Source organism: Alternaria ethzedia (assembly GCF_023757985.1).
Source record: "Alternaria ethzedia strain BMP 0044 chromosome Unknown scaffold_10, whole genome shotgun sequence".
In the NCBI taxonomy this organism is placed as follows: Eukaryota; Fungi; Ascomycota; class Dothideomycetes; order Pleosporales; family Pleosporaceae; genus Alternaria; species Alternaria ethzedia.
The window spans coordinates 858,115-873,835 of NW_026056203.1; the positions used below are offsets into that span (position 1 = coordinate 858,115).

Consider the following 15,721-nt stretch of genomic DNA (forward strand, 5'->3'; position numbering starts at 1 on the left):
GAACAATTCACCTACGTGCACGCGCTTTCGACCCTTTCGGACGTGTTTGTGGCTACATGACCTTCTAAGCTGCTTCTACGCAGACTACGGTCATTATGTCGCGTGCAAACTGTCCTCTACACTCTCAACTCCTGCGAATACAAGGCTGATCTACAAAACCTTGGGCATCATGCCGCGTCAGCTACCTTGGGCAAGCAAGAGTGGCGGAAGTCGGACCCAAGCCAAGCCAGCATCATCGCGGAAAGCTACGAAAGCGCGCACTACAGCTGACATAGATGACGACTTCTTCGATGGCACTGTGCTGGCAGACAGCAGCAGGAGCAGAACGAGATCAAATGGGTCCGACGATGACCTTCCCGGCCTTCCAACAGCACCGACAACGCCACGGACTAAGACAAGGACCAAAGATGCATTGGGAAAGAAACGTGGAGGGTCATCATCACCACCTCCCATTGATGAGCTTGAGGCGCCGCACATTGAGAAAATGCACAAATGTCTGTCGAAGTTCGATCTGCGCGACGACGAGTGGATGATGGTGGAAGACGAGTTTCTGGAGACAGCAAAGCTCTTCTCGCGACACTTGCACATCGCCGAATACGAGAAGCTTAAGGCGATGATCGAAGAGAAGAAGAAAGAAGCTGCTGAGGTTACCAGACCCGTCGTTGCAAATGCGAAGAGGTCGACTAGTGGCGAGATGAAGGAGAAGGCCAGGGTCCAAGAGCTGAAGCAGAAGGAAGCGATTCGCGATGTGTTTGCGTCGCAGGAAGACGAAGATGACCAAGAAGGGCGGGCCGTGTTGTCAAATCGGTCTCATTTTGCGTCTTCGTTCATGGCCTCAAGACACGTTGCGACCACTAGCAAATACGCAGCACAAGATAGCGACTACGACAGCGACGATCTAGACGCACCGCGCCCGTCAGCAAAGCCCGTTCCCAGATCCACCACCACACCCACCCCAGTCCGCAACAGCAGTGCAGCAGAGGGGCAAAAGTCTGCCTCGTCTCTTGCACCCAATCCGAACCCCGTCTTCGCTAAGCCTGCGCCACCTACACCTGCAGCAAAATCTCGCTCACGCATAAGTCGCGCAACACCCTTTGACATGCTTGACGATTTGGTACCGACGAAGAAAAGTAAGGCATTGTCGGGGTCTTCGCCGCAGCAGCCTGTTGAGACATCGCATGCAACGCGCGCATCAAGTGTCAGCAAGTATACCCAATCCTTCGATTCTGTGGGCGATCGGGGTGGTGCTAAGGGACGATCAAGTGCTTTGTTCGATGAAAATGCGTTAGTCAGAGATCCGGGCGGCAGTGGTGGTAACAGCGGTGTCAGTAAGGAGACTTCGGAGCGCATTGCCAAGCGCAAGGCTGAAAGGGAGAAGAACGAGAAGGAGCGGAAACGGAAAGCTGCGGATTTAGATGACGTACCGACATTCTTGTTTTGAACTGTTGGCGCTCACTACGATTCATAGAGTTTTGACTAGGAGGTCTTTTTTAGGAGTTTATCGGGGGAGTTCATGATGATACCCTAGTTATGAATTGCTGTATCTTGTTGAGAATGGAATACGTTGAGCTACAGTTTAAGGAAATGATTTATTCAAGGATCCTTCATGTTCGTTAACATCATGGATTCTCGTGGTATTGTCATGAATTCTCATATAGACCACCCACATGGGCGTAACGCATCCCTTTCCAAGGGCAGTACGCAATCGCCAAAGCAAAGCAAGAAGCACTAGCTTGAAGTACCCCAAAGGGCGCCATGACAACAGTAGCGACAAGAGTCTATCCAAACATCTTGTCCAAGACACGGTTGAAAGCATTAGTCTCTGGCTTCTCCACAAAAGTACGATGGTACTCCTCGATCTCCGCGAGATCAGTCACAAGATCCGCCTCAGACGGTGAAACCCACTTAGTCCTCTTGAGAACCTTCCAGAAAACGAAGAGAACGGGGAAGGCAAAGACCCTGTATTTCATGTCAGTATTTTGTCATGGTAGGAACAGAAGGGGGCGATGGGGTGGAGACTTACATCAAGTATGAGAACAGGAAATCAGCGACAGCCCACTTGCCATTCAGGAACACAGTGTAGCCACCGACAAACGTCATGATGAAGGTGCATACAAGGCCGTACCATGCGGCGTAGGGCTGGGCCATACCCTTGTATGGCAGCGTGTCTCGATCAAGACCCTGTGCTTGGCACGCCTTGTGGAACTTCAAAAAGGTGAAGCACATGACGCTGAAGTTGATCAACTGCGATGCAGTCACCAAGCTAACGAACCAGTTCAGCACGACAGCGGAGTTCTCGCTGAGCTGGAGGAAAGACAGCAGGGCAATCAAGAGTACGAAGAAGACGCAGTAGAAAGGTACACCTTGCTTCGTGCACTTGGTGAGGAACTTGGGCGCTTTTCCTTCTAGAGCGAGACCGAAGAGCGAACGGGACGCGCAGTAGACGTAGGAGTTTCCGGCGGAGAAAGCGGAGGCGAGGACACCAGCGTTGACAACGTGAGGTAGACCTTCGATACGGAGTCGGTTCATGGCGATGACGTAGGGTGAAGCTGCTGCACCTGGCTTGCCGTCTCGGAAAGCGGCGATCAGCTCTGGGTCGTTGTAGGGCACGTTGATACCGACAGCCAGCGAGCCGAGCACGAAGAATGTGGTCAGACGGTAGAAAACGGCGTTGTAGGCACGGGGCATGACTTTGCGCGGATTCTCAGTCTCTCCTGCTGCCATGGAAACGTAATCTGGTCCGGCGATTGTGAAGGAAGCCTGGATCAGGCACTGTAGGAAGCCCAGGAAGCGACCGAGCTGACCTGGTTCGTAGAGTTCTGTGAAACTACCAGGGTTCTTCCAGTAGCGGAAACCGTACCGATCTTTCTCCGGGTTGCCGCCCAACATGGAGATGAAGGTGAAGATGAGCAGGCCAATGATGAGGAGGACTTTGCCAATGGCGGCCCAGAACTCGGTTTCGCCGTACCATTTGACGGCCATCATGTTGATCACACTGTGTTGAGGTTAGCACTTGATCTGGATGTATCCTTTTGGAGAATCTAAGGCGAAGGTTGAGCACACAGCTTCATGGTTGCTCCAACGTAGACGCCAGAGTGCCAAACGCATGAGTTGCCAGCACCAGGATGTGGGGTATCAACGTACGCATAGAGCACAAGAACTATTGCGATGATGGCGCCTGTGGGCACGACATCACTCCAGAAGCCGATGATGACGTTGCAAGCCACAATCTCAAAGGGCACAAGAGCAGCTTCGAACACGAAGAAGTTCCAGCCAGCCGCGAAACCGAAAGCATCATCCACAAATCTTCCGGCAAATCGGATAAACGGCGAGGATATAGGGAGGAATGTGACCATCTCAGCGATACCTGGGTAATTGCATTAGCTGGTGCTCGGCATTCTTAGCGCGAGCGATGGAAAAAGGTGCTTTGGGGTATAGGATAAAGCGCATGGGCATTGTCGCAATGGGAAGGAGTTGTCGCTTTGGAAAGTAAGGGATGGAGAGTCTCACTGAGCGTCACAGCCAGAATGACAGTACACCTTTTAAAATGTTAGCGTTAGCTCATCGCCGTTGATGGCGAGGGAAATTCTGCATACCATAACGAGAATGCAATGAACAAACTTCCAGGTCCTCCGTTCATCAAACCTCGACCAATCTGCACGTATAGGGCAGTACCGATAGTTCCTCCAATACCGATAAGCTGGATATGTCTGCTCTTGAGCGTTCGGTGCGTCTGATCGGTGACTGCCTTCACAGATCCGACAATACTGGGATGACGGGGGCCGACATCGTAATGATTCTTCTCCTCATCGGTAGCGACATAACCCGTGTTCTTTACCTCGTAGGGTCCGCCAGCACCAAAGTCTTGGCCGTAAGAGGTCATTGTATCGAATGTCGAAAACCTCAAGGCTGGGCTTCAGTGTATGGATTTGAGAAGCAGGGCAAAGTACTGTACTACGAAAGCCATGTACCAATAGCCGGTTGAGTTGTCTTGTAGATAGCAGGTAAGGCTGAGGGTCGTCGTGCAAGATAGCAGAAAAGTCGGGGAGTAACCTGTTAAATAACCCTCTCAGCTGCCCTAGCGAGCGCGAGTGGGAACCCTGCATGAGCTTCCTCGTGGTGAACGCTGTAGATCGCGCTAGGCAGACTGGGCATTCACAATATCCCGCTTCTCCAAAATTCGGGCCTAACGTTACCTAGTGGAGGGCGAATTACTGATGGGCCATTTTGGCGTTTGCCATGGCGGGGCTGCAGTAGGCGTATCTCACGTCCTCGGTCCTTCACTGGCCAAACGGCTGCTCACCCAGAAGGATATCGAGGGTCGGTGAACCCTTGTCTCGTACGCCGCGTGTTGGGTACCCCGATAACGTCGTTTGTGGGTGCAGGGATTGAGATACCCGGCATCGCTAGACCAGCTGTCTTTGAGCCCCCAAGCGGGGCCCTGAGTACATCGTGCAGCGGTGTCACAACATACGGTACCCTCAAGAACGTTACTTCTTCTGTCGTGCATTTGAGGCCTCTTTCGCGTGTCCAGCTTGCGCAACAGCTGTTATCGAACCATACCTATCGTCTTCCCTGTCGGCCTCTCCGAATCCTTCCACCCAGTTTGTGGAACGAAAACCCCTCCATCTCTTGAGTATATCTTGGCCTGCGCTTTTACTCCAATGACCGAGTCCGCGTCATTTTCTGAACGGCTGAAGCTATCTTGGCATTCCTGGGCTGGCGGGTTGGCTCCAGGCTTGCTTCGAGGCTTTGCGTTGTCTCCGTTGCCTGCAAGAGGCTTGTTCATACCTCGGAGACAGCCACTAGCTCGGACCCAGCCACCTCGTAGTCCTCAAACTGACAGCCGCCCGCTGCGCCGAAAGGAACTAGAAGCTCCTTGCCGTGAGTCGAGACTCTGACTCGGTAGATACGTAAAATCGTGTGTCGCTTTCTCTCCCCACGGGGACGAAGATGCATCGCTCGACTGTTGTTACCATGTGATGCTACAACGCCACGAGAAGGCGTGATGGCTGTCAAGCTATCAGTCCTGCGTCGCTTGAGCCAGCCTCTTTCTGCATCCAAGCAATAAGCGATACACCTTCGTCAGATAAGCCTCAGCTTACCGGTGAATGCAGAGAGACGCGTTACCAACTGTCGCTGACACTTGGCGATGTTCCTTGCTCATGCTTCGCCTCTCTGAACGATACAAGACGATGGCTTCCACCTGCTCACTTCGCAAACCGATATCTCGATAGCCAGGATAGTTCTTCATGCGGTCAGCAGATGCCAGACGTTGTCTGCCTGGAAGTACACGGCGCGCATACCAGAGACGTCCAGATAGGCCAAGGATGCCTCTGTCATCCTGCATGTTCGAGATGTTGCGTCCAAGGATTCATAAAGCTTGGAGTTACGTATACCGAACAAGCAATCTGGCACATCGAATCTGCCGTCGCCTTCCTTCTGTGTCGATATTCCGCGTTCTCGGCCTATGGATCGTCGGGCGACCAGCCGCTTTTCTCATGCGAGGAAGGCGCGACATTGCGATGCCGGGTACCGTTACGACAACATTCCAGTATGATGTGAGCAGACGCTTCGAAAATAGGAAAGAGAGCTTAGACGAGAATTTACAGCAGCAACAAGGGCGGCGGCTCTCTTAACAGCTGCAGGTGCCGACCTGGGATCATGAGGCTGTCGCGCTGTCATTGGTCAATCTGAGAGCATGGCCAGGTGTGGTTTATCCCGAGGTCACCAAACACCCTGGAGCCTACGTTGACGTTAGGTCATCGATTTTGAATTACTCATAATGTAGTCATTGGACACTAAGTATACACGTTAAAGGTACAGTGTCTGATAAAACCAACCCTCCCCAATAGCGCCTTCGCTGAACTTTTGCATGTGTGATGGTCGATAGCAATACAGTCGCTAGAGAGAATCCTGGCCAAGAGGCTTACGCTTGACAGAGGGACTGGACGCAATCTTTGGCAGGTCCGCAGTGACATCCTTCATCGTCATGAAATCCTCATCCCCTTGACGGCCCAGTTCCCGGTTCAGCTTCTCTACGGTCGTGACTTCGCCCAACCAACGCTCCCCAGTTTTGTGATCGAAGTGCACTGGCTGGACCAGGCCACGGTAGCGCGACATATCGTCTAGGGTTGGTGGGTAAATGATGGTTGTCTCCCTGCGTTCAAAGCCGTCCTCAGTCATATATGGCTTCCCCTCGATGATCTGCGGTTCTGTGCGCCATTCGAATGGAGTTGCCGGAAGGTTCGGCTCCTTCTGAACGATATCCCACCATCTGTTCTTGCCAGTGCGGTTCGGCAATTCGTCTGCGGATATTTCGATCAAGCCCTCGCCATCAGGGTTGGGAATGAAATGACGGGGTGGAAGAACCTCGGTCTGGAGAACGGGCTGCAGTCGATGATAGTATGTGTAGTTGTGGATCTCGCGATGGATCTGCTGCTGGATAACCTCGTGTTCGTGTGGTTTGATGATCTCGTGTGTAACGGCTGTCAATTTGTTAGTCATGTCGTGACTTTGGGAGGATCAAAGCTTACCAGGGGCGACTGTAGTGTCTCGATCCGTGTCTACAGTGTTATTGAGGTTCACAACACCCGCAAGCATCGCTTGCTGTTTCTCTTTCCAATCATGCGCGCCATCCGTGCCCTGATAGTCCTTCGTGATCGCGAGACCCGGGAGAGGTTTCACGGCCAGCGCATCATTGTTGGTAAGTCCTGGTACAGGCTGGCCACTCTTGCTCAATCCATGTTTGTCGGAGGAAGAGCGCTGCTCGCGCGATCGAACGTCATCATCCAAGCCGCCGTTGTTGATATCGTGACTACCCACTGCATACTTGTCGGCGGGAGCTTCGGTTGGCACTGCGCGTATGGTGCGGCCTGGACCGTCTACGTCGATTGATCGTCTGACTTCGCCATGGGGATGGTGTAATGTGTCTGATGTTATGTTAGCACTGAGTCGCCAATATTGTAATTGCGCTCTCAAACATACTGGGTAGGGCCGGAAGAGCCTTTGATCGCTCGCCATCTGTCGATGGCCTATAGCGCAGATGCCTATCTGGAACGCTGGGCTCGACATTTGAATGCTCTTCGGAAACAAGCGCAGGAAGGTACGATCTGTAATCGTTCGCCATAGAGCCATTGGATCCATTGGAGCCCGTGCTAGGAGTTGCTACTGCATGGCTCGCTCGGCCATCGTGATAGGCAGAGTCGCGTGGTTGACCTCGAGTCTCCGGGTGAGAGACATCATTGGGGGCCGTGGGCTTTTGCTGCCGACTGCTAAGAGGTGATGCTGGGTGCTGCTCAGTGCGCGGGCTAGTCTGATCAGGATGCTCGTACGACGCTCGAGGGGACTGAGTGGGCGTCGACTTCTTCCTCCGGTGGAGAACGGACTTGAGCTTCTCTTCGATCTTTTCCATCGTGTCGATGGGTTTGTGAGCAGAAATGGACAAGTGGATGTGGGAGCTATGTGAGATGCCGATCTATTGTCTGTTTTCACGAGGCACGGTACTCATTGTTAGGGTGGATGACCTCACAGCACTTGCGCACAGTTGTCCATTGAAACCTTCCGGCAGGAGCAAGCCGAAGTCTGGAGAGTGTGCATGTCAGCTAGCTAGGGTGTATATTTGGAGCTTCCAGACATTCTGTCGCAACGGTTTGCGAAAAAGTATAGCTTCAGTGATGCCGTGTCACGACGGATGGAGCTGGTGGCTTGAGTAGCACAGGCCGCAGTCGTGTTCCCGCATGTTGGCGGCCTGCCCGGAGCGGTCCAGACTTGTCCCTACGTGAAGCTTTCTCATCTCGATTGAGACTGCTCGAGCTGCCCGCACAGCTTGTCGCATTTGGCCCACGGCAACGGCATGCGTGGCGACTCAGCATGACGTAGCCAGCGGTACTTGAGTTTGGCGGTGTCTGGCTAATGAGTCGGGGTACCGGTGGTACGAAATCACACAAAAGCAAACAGCATCCATTGCCACTTTGGTATGTCACAGCGGAGATCCAGGCGGCATGACGACAGGGAGGGGGAGTCTGGTCGCGGGCGGCTCCACTGATGATCAGCTTAGCGTACCAAACGACGGGCGATCGTGTTAGCCTGCACCTAGATGCAGCCAGGCCTTCGGTATACCCGAGACACACGCAGATGCAGGCGGGCTGTGAGAGGGGTCAATGGAATTTGCAATGAAGAAATCAACTTTTGAGATTTCCTACGAGGTGTTGTGAAGTTCCACCGGGAAGCAGCACGGGCCTGCTGTCACCGAATGGCAGGAGCACGACCCTAGCGCCGATCTCTTTGACACCAACTGGAGATGCCGGGCTCTTCCTCCCCGAATTGTCATAGCACTTGTACCCTTTGAGCACCTCATCCAGAGAGTGTTGCGACACTTCGAATCCTTCGTGAAGCCCAATTCCTGTTTGGACACGCAGCATGACTACATCATAGCGGCTAGGCTGCGGTAGGCGTGGAACGACACCACTGGGTGCATCATAGTGGCCATCTCCATTGTCAAGCGTACCAACGCCGTCTTAAGCGCTATCCATGTAGTCTAGCACCAGTGAACTAAGGGCCCTGACGCATATCACGTCGCTGTGGCGCCCTGTGGGCCAACCAATCGAGGCTGCTGGGGGCATCGATCGAGGCCCGTATAGCCTCAACCCACTGTTGCTGCCCCATGATGATGGCTCTTACCCTTGGGAACAAGGAATTCGGCCTGCGACTGCCGACTTTACCTGGAACTGAACCCCCCATTACGTCGTCGTGCATCTGTCCCACTAGCGCCCTCATTGTATAAGAAGGCACTGCAGCGCCTTGGGAGCATCATCATCACACCACACACAACAACTCTTCCACACTCACCAATAACCAATCCACTACCACCAAACCACCCCAATCACCAACAACAACCACACAACTATCAAAATGGACAAGGCGAAGGCAGCTATCACCGACTTCATGGGCCGCTCCGGTCACCATGACACCACTGTCCACGAGGCAGTTGCTCCCGCTGTCCAGCACGAGGTCATCAAGCCTCACGTACACGAGGAGGTCAACACCGCCATTGACAAGGAGGTCCACCAGGACCACTACCACCGCACTGTCCAGCCCGTCCAGGACCGCGAGGTTCTGCCAGAGCAGCACTCTGCTAAGCTCGGAGCTGTTCAGCACCGCGAGTTCGACCACCGCGATGCCGATGCCACTAAGAGGGCTCTAGTCGACGACCAGGCTCGCTTCGCTGACGAGCGCCGCGTCGAGGACACCACCCACAGCCAGAGCGTTGCCCCCACCGTCGGCGGAGAGCACGTCCACCACGTAAGTTTCCAAACAAACAACAACCCCCACCAAGACTGACGTCATCTAGCACATCCACGAGACCATCCAGCCCGTTGTTCAGAAGGAGACCATCCAGCCCAACGTCGTCCACACCACCGTCCCCATCCATGAGGTTCACCATAACAAGGCTACCCACCATGAGACTACTGCTCTCCCAGCCATGACCATGGAGCAGTTCAAGGCCAAGGGCGGAGCTCTTACTGGCCGTGAGGAGCGCTACGACGAGTTCGAGGGCGTCCCCAAGAACATCGGCGGCGCCGGTGGCATTGGATCCGCCGCTGGTCTTACCCACAAGACTGGTGGCACCCACAGCCACGAGCACGCCAGCCACGGTGACTACAACGCTGCCCCCAACCACCACTCCGGTACCAGCAACCCCCTCGACCGCAACAACGACGGCAAGGTCTCCGCCAAGGACCTGACTGGTAGCCACTCCAACACCGTCCATACTGACCGCGGCATGGCTGGCCAGGGCAACCTGACCGGCTCCTCTACCCAGGGAGGTGTTGTCGGCCACGGTGCTGACCGCAACCACGACGGCAAGGTCGACAGTCACGACCTCCACGACCCCGCTCGCAGCCGTAAGTCTAGCACTCTAACACAATTCCACGACCTCATGCTAACGTTTCGCAGACAACGAGGGCGCTACAGGTACGAAAGACCCCAGTGGACATGTTGTCGGCGGTACCGATCAGGGCAATATGGAGCATCGTCCCAACGAGGATGGTAGCTTGCCTAAGGCCCTGACCGAAGACAAGTCCAGAGCCGTTCCCCACTCCCAAGCCTCCGAAGAGGAAGCGAAGAAACTCCTTGAAGAACATCAAACCAACACTAAATAGGTCACAAGAAGCCTTCTCTCATGGACAAGCTCAACCCCAGTAAGTTTTGCCAGTACTCCTCTCTCTTCGACCTTTCATCTGACCATTTCCCACAGAGGTTGATGCCGATGGTGACGGCAAGGCCGGCTTCATGAAATAGATGCATTCTGCTGCACTCTGCACCACGCGCGATCATCACGACTGCATGCGAGATACCAAGGACTATTTCCTATGACATTGTATAATTAGCCTAGTAATGAATTAATCACTACACCCTCCACACACGTCTCATTCATGATACCTGAATCTTCAATGGGAATGAATTCTTACTGGAGTGTTGATTGTGGTGGTGACACCAGACACACTTAGATACATGGATGGCCTTCCTTTCTTCGACCCAATCTACTCGTGAGGCATGTGCAGAACACATTCCACTGGCAATGATGTTGTGACTTGTATGTCACTACATCAGAACACCCTTTCACCTATTGGCTGCCACTGATCAATCGACTTGTCGGTAGGTACTATCACCACCCTGCCGCCAGTCCAACCTCCGAGGTCTCCTGTCCCGTCAAGATTAACACCAAGCAAATCCACTGATGCCAGACCTGTGTCGTCGATTTGAGGAATGTCGTGACTACAATAATTAATCCTGGTGCATACGTAGATGCCAGCAGCTGTACTTACTACATCAAGCTCAGATGTGGATTGTACTCGTCCTCGGCCCAAGCTTTCGCCTTGCTTTCCTCTTCAAACCCATCGACTTGCTTCCGGGACTGCTTTGCTAGTTGCTTGATCCCATCAAGCTTCTCGCACTTGATGTACAGTTTCCGAAAGAAGACGTCTTCGCTGCCCAGACGTTCGAACTTTACAATCACATCCTTGATAGGCGGCAGATCGAGTGAGTCGAGCCAGGCCTGAGGATCTGGCTCATGCTTAGATGCTGTTATCTCTGAACTCAGAGTGATATGGGGAATGAAGCGGTGAGGCGAGCCGAACTGCTTCGATGTTTTGTCAATGAGACAGGGCAAGACTGTGCTCAAAGTATGGTTCGCTGGTGGAAGCAGCCAAAGAGATGAGCCAGGCATGTTGGAAACGTTTTGGATAAGTACAGAGAAGATGCAATGTCAGCTCAAGCTTTCATGCTCTCCCGAGGCCTTTATGCAGAACCCCGCATTGGTATTGGCCCGATGAATTGCCCCGATGCCTCTAACGCCACGTGGCTAGTGTCGCGGGTAGCTTCAGCCACACCTGGGCATCCTGACGTCTTTAGCTGACTTGCATGTGAAAGCGCGCATCCAGGTCCGACAAGCGTTCCCACTTGCTCGATAGCACCACCTCTCCGCCGACGCGACGAATGAACATGCGACTTCTGCCACCGCGGCGCTGTCAGCCGATCACTATCCCAAATAGCTCAACGCCATGAACGAAGCCCTCAGCGTCGTGTCGGGCGCGTTTTGGAGCCTCCTGCTGTGCTTCTTTGACGTGGCTTTCTTTTGGCAACGAGTGCGTCAGCTTCCCTCTGCTGTTTCAAAGACCGTTCTGGGTCAATTGATGTGTCTTCGGATGTGATGCTGATATGTTGAAGAAATTATACGCGTGGTGGGTGCAGAAGAGCCAGCGAGATTTGCTGCTGGAAGCTGTTAGCGATGCGCGCCTGTTTGAGGAGTGGGAGGCTGCTGCGTATAAGCTGGACGAGGTGCTCGACTACGACATGTGGTAAGCAGTCCTTTCGTCCTATCCTGAATAGGCCCATCCTAATGGACAGCTGCTAACAGACTCATAGGCGACAGACTGCAATAAGCAAGGACTACGACCATCGCCTCATCCATCAGCGCCTCTCCGCCATCTACGAAGCTCAAGAAGATAACGATATCCTCGGCCTCATAAACCTCCTCCGTAGCGGTCTCGTCCGCAATCTCGGCAACATAACCGCGTCGAACCTGTACAATCGCGCATACGCAGGCACGAAGCTGCTGATCGAAGACTATGTCACCCAAGTCGCGTACGCCATCGAGAACCTCACCCAATACCCTACATCGAGAAATTCGGATAATGGCTTAACAAACCAGGCGAAGCTGGATGTTCTCCATGACACAAGGCAGGCGTTCGGCAGATCTGTCTTGGTGCTGCAGGGCGGACAGGTCTTTGGCATGTGCCATCTTGGTGTTGTGAAGGCGCTCCATTTACGTGGATTGCTACCACGAATCATAGCCGGGACTGCCACAGGTGCTCTGATAGCCGCGCTGGTGGGCGTGCATACCGAAGACGAGCTATTGGAGTTCCTGACAGGCAACACTATCGACTTGACAGCATTCACCAATCGTCCTTATAGGAAAGGCGCCGGTGGAACTGCATGGATAGGCACGCTCATACGTCGTGCTAAAAGATGGTGGAAAGAAGGGCACTTCTTGGATGTCGGTGTCCTGGAAGATGTCCTGAGGGCGAACGTGGGTGATCTGACGTTCGAAGAAGCATACACCAGAACAAAGAGGGTGCTGAATATCACCGTCACAACTACCAGTGGTGGAGGCATACCGAACCTTCTGAACTACCTTACTGCTCCCAATGTTGTACGTAGTCCGCTCCTTCTCCATCCCGAAGCAGCTGCTAACATTCCCAGCTCATCTGGTCTGCAGCACTTGCCTCCAACGCCACGGCCTCCTCGACTCTGTACCATTCCGTAACAATGATGTGCAAAGACGAGGAAGGCAACATCGTGCCTTGGTCTCCAGCCTCGAAAACCACCTTCCGTCCTTACACACACGCTTCGTACCGAGACCGCGATTCCCCGCTCCATCGCATCGGCGAACTCTTCAACGTAAACCACTTCATCGTCTCGCAAGCCCGACCATACCTCGCACCTTTCCTACGCTCAGACTCACACCATCCAAACCCCAAACAAGACGGTCGCTGGCGCCTCAGCATGCCCATACTGCGTCTCGTAGTCCTAGAGATACAGCACAGATTACAACAAATGGATGAACTGGGTCTACTCCCCCCTTCCATCCGTCGTTTCCTCCTAGACGAAAACATCCCAGGCCCAAGTCTCACGCTGGTACCTGAACTCACACCCAGCGACTTCTTCAAGCTGCTCGAGAACCCTACGAAAGAGGCGATTGACTACTGGATACTGAAGGGAGAAAGGAGTGTATGGCCAGCAGTGACGGCACTCAAGATTAGATGTGCGATTGAAGTTGAATTGGATAGGGGATACCAGCTTGTTAGGAGGAGGAAGCCTTTTGATCCTGTTCTACCTGCAGGTACTGGGGGCTTGAAGAAGAGTGGGAGTAGAGGGGAGGTGCAGACTGGACATGGTTTTGGGGATGAGAATAGAGAGAGGGAGAGGAGGCATAGAGCGAGGGCTGCGAGTTTTGGCGGGAATGGATTTTGAAGGGCATGTAGTTGGATCTAAAATTTTGCCGTGTAGCCGGCTACTGTATACAAGATTTATTCTGGAAGCACTTTGGAATCGATGTACGCGCCATGGGCACAATCGGAGCATGTCTCGCGCGCTATGCTTTGGCAGGAACTGCTGTTTCCCACATGAGGCATCTTACCCACTCTCAGCCTTACCCGCTCCACCTGCAGCGTTGGTCAAGCTTCGCACGTCATCTACGCTAAAAGAATTCGATGTTTGCTGAGGACCCAAATATCGTGTTGAGGATACCAATCAGCCATCCACCCGTCAATTGACACTTTAAAAACATCTTAACTCTGCAGCAAACTTCCACTTCCCTTATTCAACCTCTTCATACCCTCCATCAAAACTAAAATCTCAAGTCTCGACATACAAAATGGCAACGTGAGCCCCACCATGACTACCCCGCCAACTGCGCGCAACTCTGAACACACAAACTAATTCTTGGACAGCAACATTACATGGCACCCGTCTCTCTCGCGCGACGAGCGCAACAAGTTCCGCAAGCAAAAAGGCTTCACAATCTGGTTCACCGGTCTTTCCGCATCCGGCAAGTCGACAATTGCGACGGCGCTTGAGCAGCATCTGCTGCACCTGGGATTCGCGGCATACCGTCTCGATGGCGACAATGTGCGGTTCGGGTTGAACAAGGACCTTGGATTCACAGAGAAGGACCGAAATGAGAACATTCGCCGAATTGCTGAGGTACGTGGATATGCGCGATCTATCACTCGAAGAAGTACAGCAGCTAACATTGTTTCTCTTCCAGGTAGCAAAGCTCTTCGCCGACTCCTCCACAATCGCCATCACCTCCTTCATCTCCCCCTACAAAGCCGACCGCAAGCAAGCGCGCGACCTCCACGCCGTCACCACCGGCGAAGACTCCCCACTCGCTTTCGTCGAGGTCTTCGTCGACCTGCCTCTCGAAGTCGCCGAGGCGCGCGACCCCAAGGGCCTGTACAAGAAGGCAAGGGAAGGCAAGATCCCAGAGTTCACCGGCATCAGCGCGCCGTATGAGGCGCCTGAGAACGCCGAGATCCACATCAGGAGTGACCAGAAGAGTGTGGAGGATAGCGTGAGGGAGATTGTGGAGTACTTGCAGAGTAAGGGACTGTTGGAGTTGCAGAAGTAGGAGTTTCACATTTAGTGGTCATGAGCCTCTGAAGCGGATGGCGAGGACCGAAGTTCCGTCGCGGGTTGACTTCAGAGCTGGATAACGAATTGAACATCACTGACGGACTCTACTCCGGAGTACTGTCGACGCATGAGCGTCCGTTGAGTTTCACAGGACGTCTACTGAACAACGCGTCTCCAGATACAACACAGAACGGGAGACTCGCATGGCTGACACTCAATGCACAGCTTAGGATCTACTCGTTAAGAAACATTGGACAATGGTTTCTCTCTCCCCAGGTCGATAGCATGAGAAGCTGTGTTTCATGACCCGCTGTACCCGCGCACATCACAACCCCAGATAACTATATGGTTACTATATGTATACTTACATCTCAAATTCTTACCAGAGACCAGGATGTATACCAAATATCCCGTCCGCTCTAATTACAGCACCGGTCTAGATACCCAGTCTTTGGGGCCAGGCCAAGGATCATACAAAGGGATTTCCAATTCTTGATACGGCACAGTTGCAGCTTACATGAACCATGATGCTCACATATTCCATGCATACCATCATGACAAAAACCGTTTGATCCCTGTATCTGCGGCTGACACCCGAGGGGCTGGCTCTGGGGCTGGATAGCGTGCTTCAGATGTTATTGGAATCTGAGACTGAAGACAGTTGTGTTGAGGAGCGTTGAGCGATACCTAAGGTTGTGAGAAATCGACTTCTAGTGTACACCAAGAGGCACCATCACCATGGGCTACATGATCAGTAATTCCCAAATTAGCAACACAGACGATTGCGCAACGAAGCGTGGAAGGGAGCATCAATCTCCGACGCACAACCCCAATCCTTCTTTCTTACCTTTTAGCCCCACCATCCATCCGTCTACAAACGACTATCGCAGCCATCAAAGCGACAGCAAATCTCGGGGGTATCGTACGTCTTCGCCCCACGAGGCAAATAACGCCATAGAAAACTGACTCTCATCACACGGGGCGAGATGTCGGCATCCCGCATCCAACAGCGAGTCTTGGA

At 53.2% G+C, this 15,721-nt stretch overlaps 7 protein-coding genes across 7 annotated transcripts; 4 read left to right on the forward strand and 3 right to left on the reverse strand.

Moving 5' to 3' along the window:
- Window positions 1-169: 169 nt before the first annotated feature.
- On the forward strand, window positions 170-1,441 carry J4E87_005181 (uncharacterized protein; the record flags this gene model as incomplete). Its single annotated transcript, XM_049376797.1, has 2 exons — window positions 170-176; window positions 231-1,441. The coding sequence occupies 2 exons, from the start codon at window positions 170-172 to the stop codon at window positions 1,439-1,441; spliced, it is 1,218 nt and encodes a 405-aa protein (XP_049233653.1).
- A 337-nt stretch (window positions 1,442-1,778) lies between these two features.
- J4E87_005182 (uncharacterized protein) lies at window positions 1,779-3,883 on the reverse strand (the record flags this gene model as incomplete). The annotated part of the gene is made up of 5 exons (XM_049376798.1): window positions 1,779-1,959; window positions 2,024-2,995; window positions 3,145-3,367; window positions 3,511-3,539; window positions 3,597-3,883. 5 exons carry the CDS (start codon window positions 3,881-3,883, stop codon window positions 1,779-1,781), a joined length of 1,692 nt encoding a protein of 563 aa, XP_049233654.1.
- Window positions 3,884-5,904: 2,021 nt separating this feature from the next.
- Window positions 5,905-7,414, reverse strand: J4E87_005183 (uncharacterized protein; the record flags this gene model as incomplete). The annotated part of the gene is made up of 3 exons (XM_049376799.1): window positions 5,905-6,488; window positions 6,537-6,932; window positions 6,988-7,414. 3 exons carry the CDS (start codon window positions 7,412-7,414, stop codon window positions 5,905-5,907), a joined length of 1,407 nt encoding a protein of 468 aa, XP_049233655.1.
- A 1,499-nt stretch (window positions 7,415-8,913) lies between these two features.
- On the forward strand, window positions 8,914-10,163 carry J4E87_005184 (uncharacterized protein; the record flags this gene model as incomplete). Its single annotated transcript, XM_049376800.1, has 3 exons — window positions 8,914-9,303; window positions 9,353-9,905; window positions 9,958-10,163. The coding sequence occupies 3 exons, from the start codon at window positions 8,914-8,916 to the stop codon at window positions 10,161-10,163; spliced, it is 1,149 nt and encodes a 382-aa protein (XP_049233656.1).
- Window positions 10,164-10,610: 447 nt separating this feature from the next.
- On the reverse strand, window positions 10,611-11,230 carry CPD1 (2',3'-cyclic nucleotide 3'-phosphodiesterase; the record flags this gene model as incomplete). The annotated part of the gene is made up of 2 exons (XM_049376801.1): window positions 10,611-10,779; window positions 10,830-11,230. 2 exons carry the CDS (start codon window positions 11,228-11,230, stop codon window positions 10,611-10,613), a joined length of 570 nt encoding a protein of 189 aa, XP_049233657.1.
- A 491-nt stretch (window positions 11,231-11,721) lies between these two features.
- J4E87_005186 (uncharacterized protein) lies at window positions 11,722-13,536 on the forward strand (the record flags this gene model as incomplete). The annotated part of the gene is made up of 3 exons (XM_049376802.1): window positions 11,722-11,861; window positions 11,929-12,715; window positions 12,766-13,536. The coding sequence occupies 3 exons, from the start codon at window positions 11,722-11,724 to the stop codon at window positions 13,534-13,536; spliced, it is 1,698 nt and encodes a 565-aa protein (XP_049233658.1).
- Window positions 13,537-13,939: 403 nt separating this feature from the next.
- Window positions 13,940-14,695, forward strand: J4E87_005187 (uncharacterized protein; the record flags this gene model as incomplete). Its single annotated transcript, XM_049376803.1, has 3 exons — window positions 13,940-13,947; window positions 14,016-14,268; window positions 14,333-14,695. 3 exons carry the CDS (start codon window positions 13,940-13,942, stop codon window positions 14,693-14,695), a joined length of 624 nt encoding a protein of 207 aa, XP_049233659.1.
- Window positions 14,696-15,721: the final 1,026 nt, after the last annotated feature.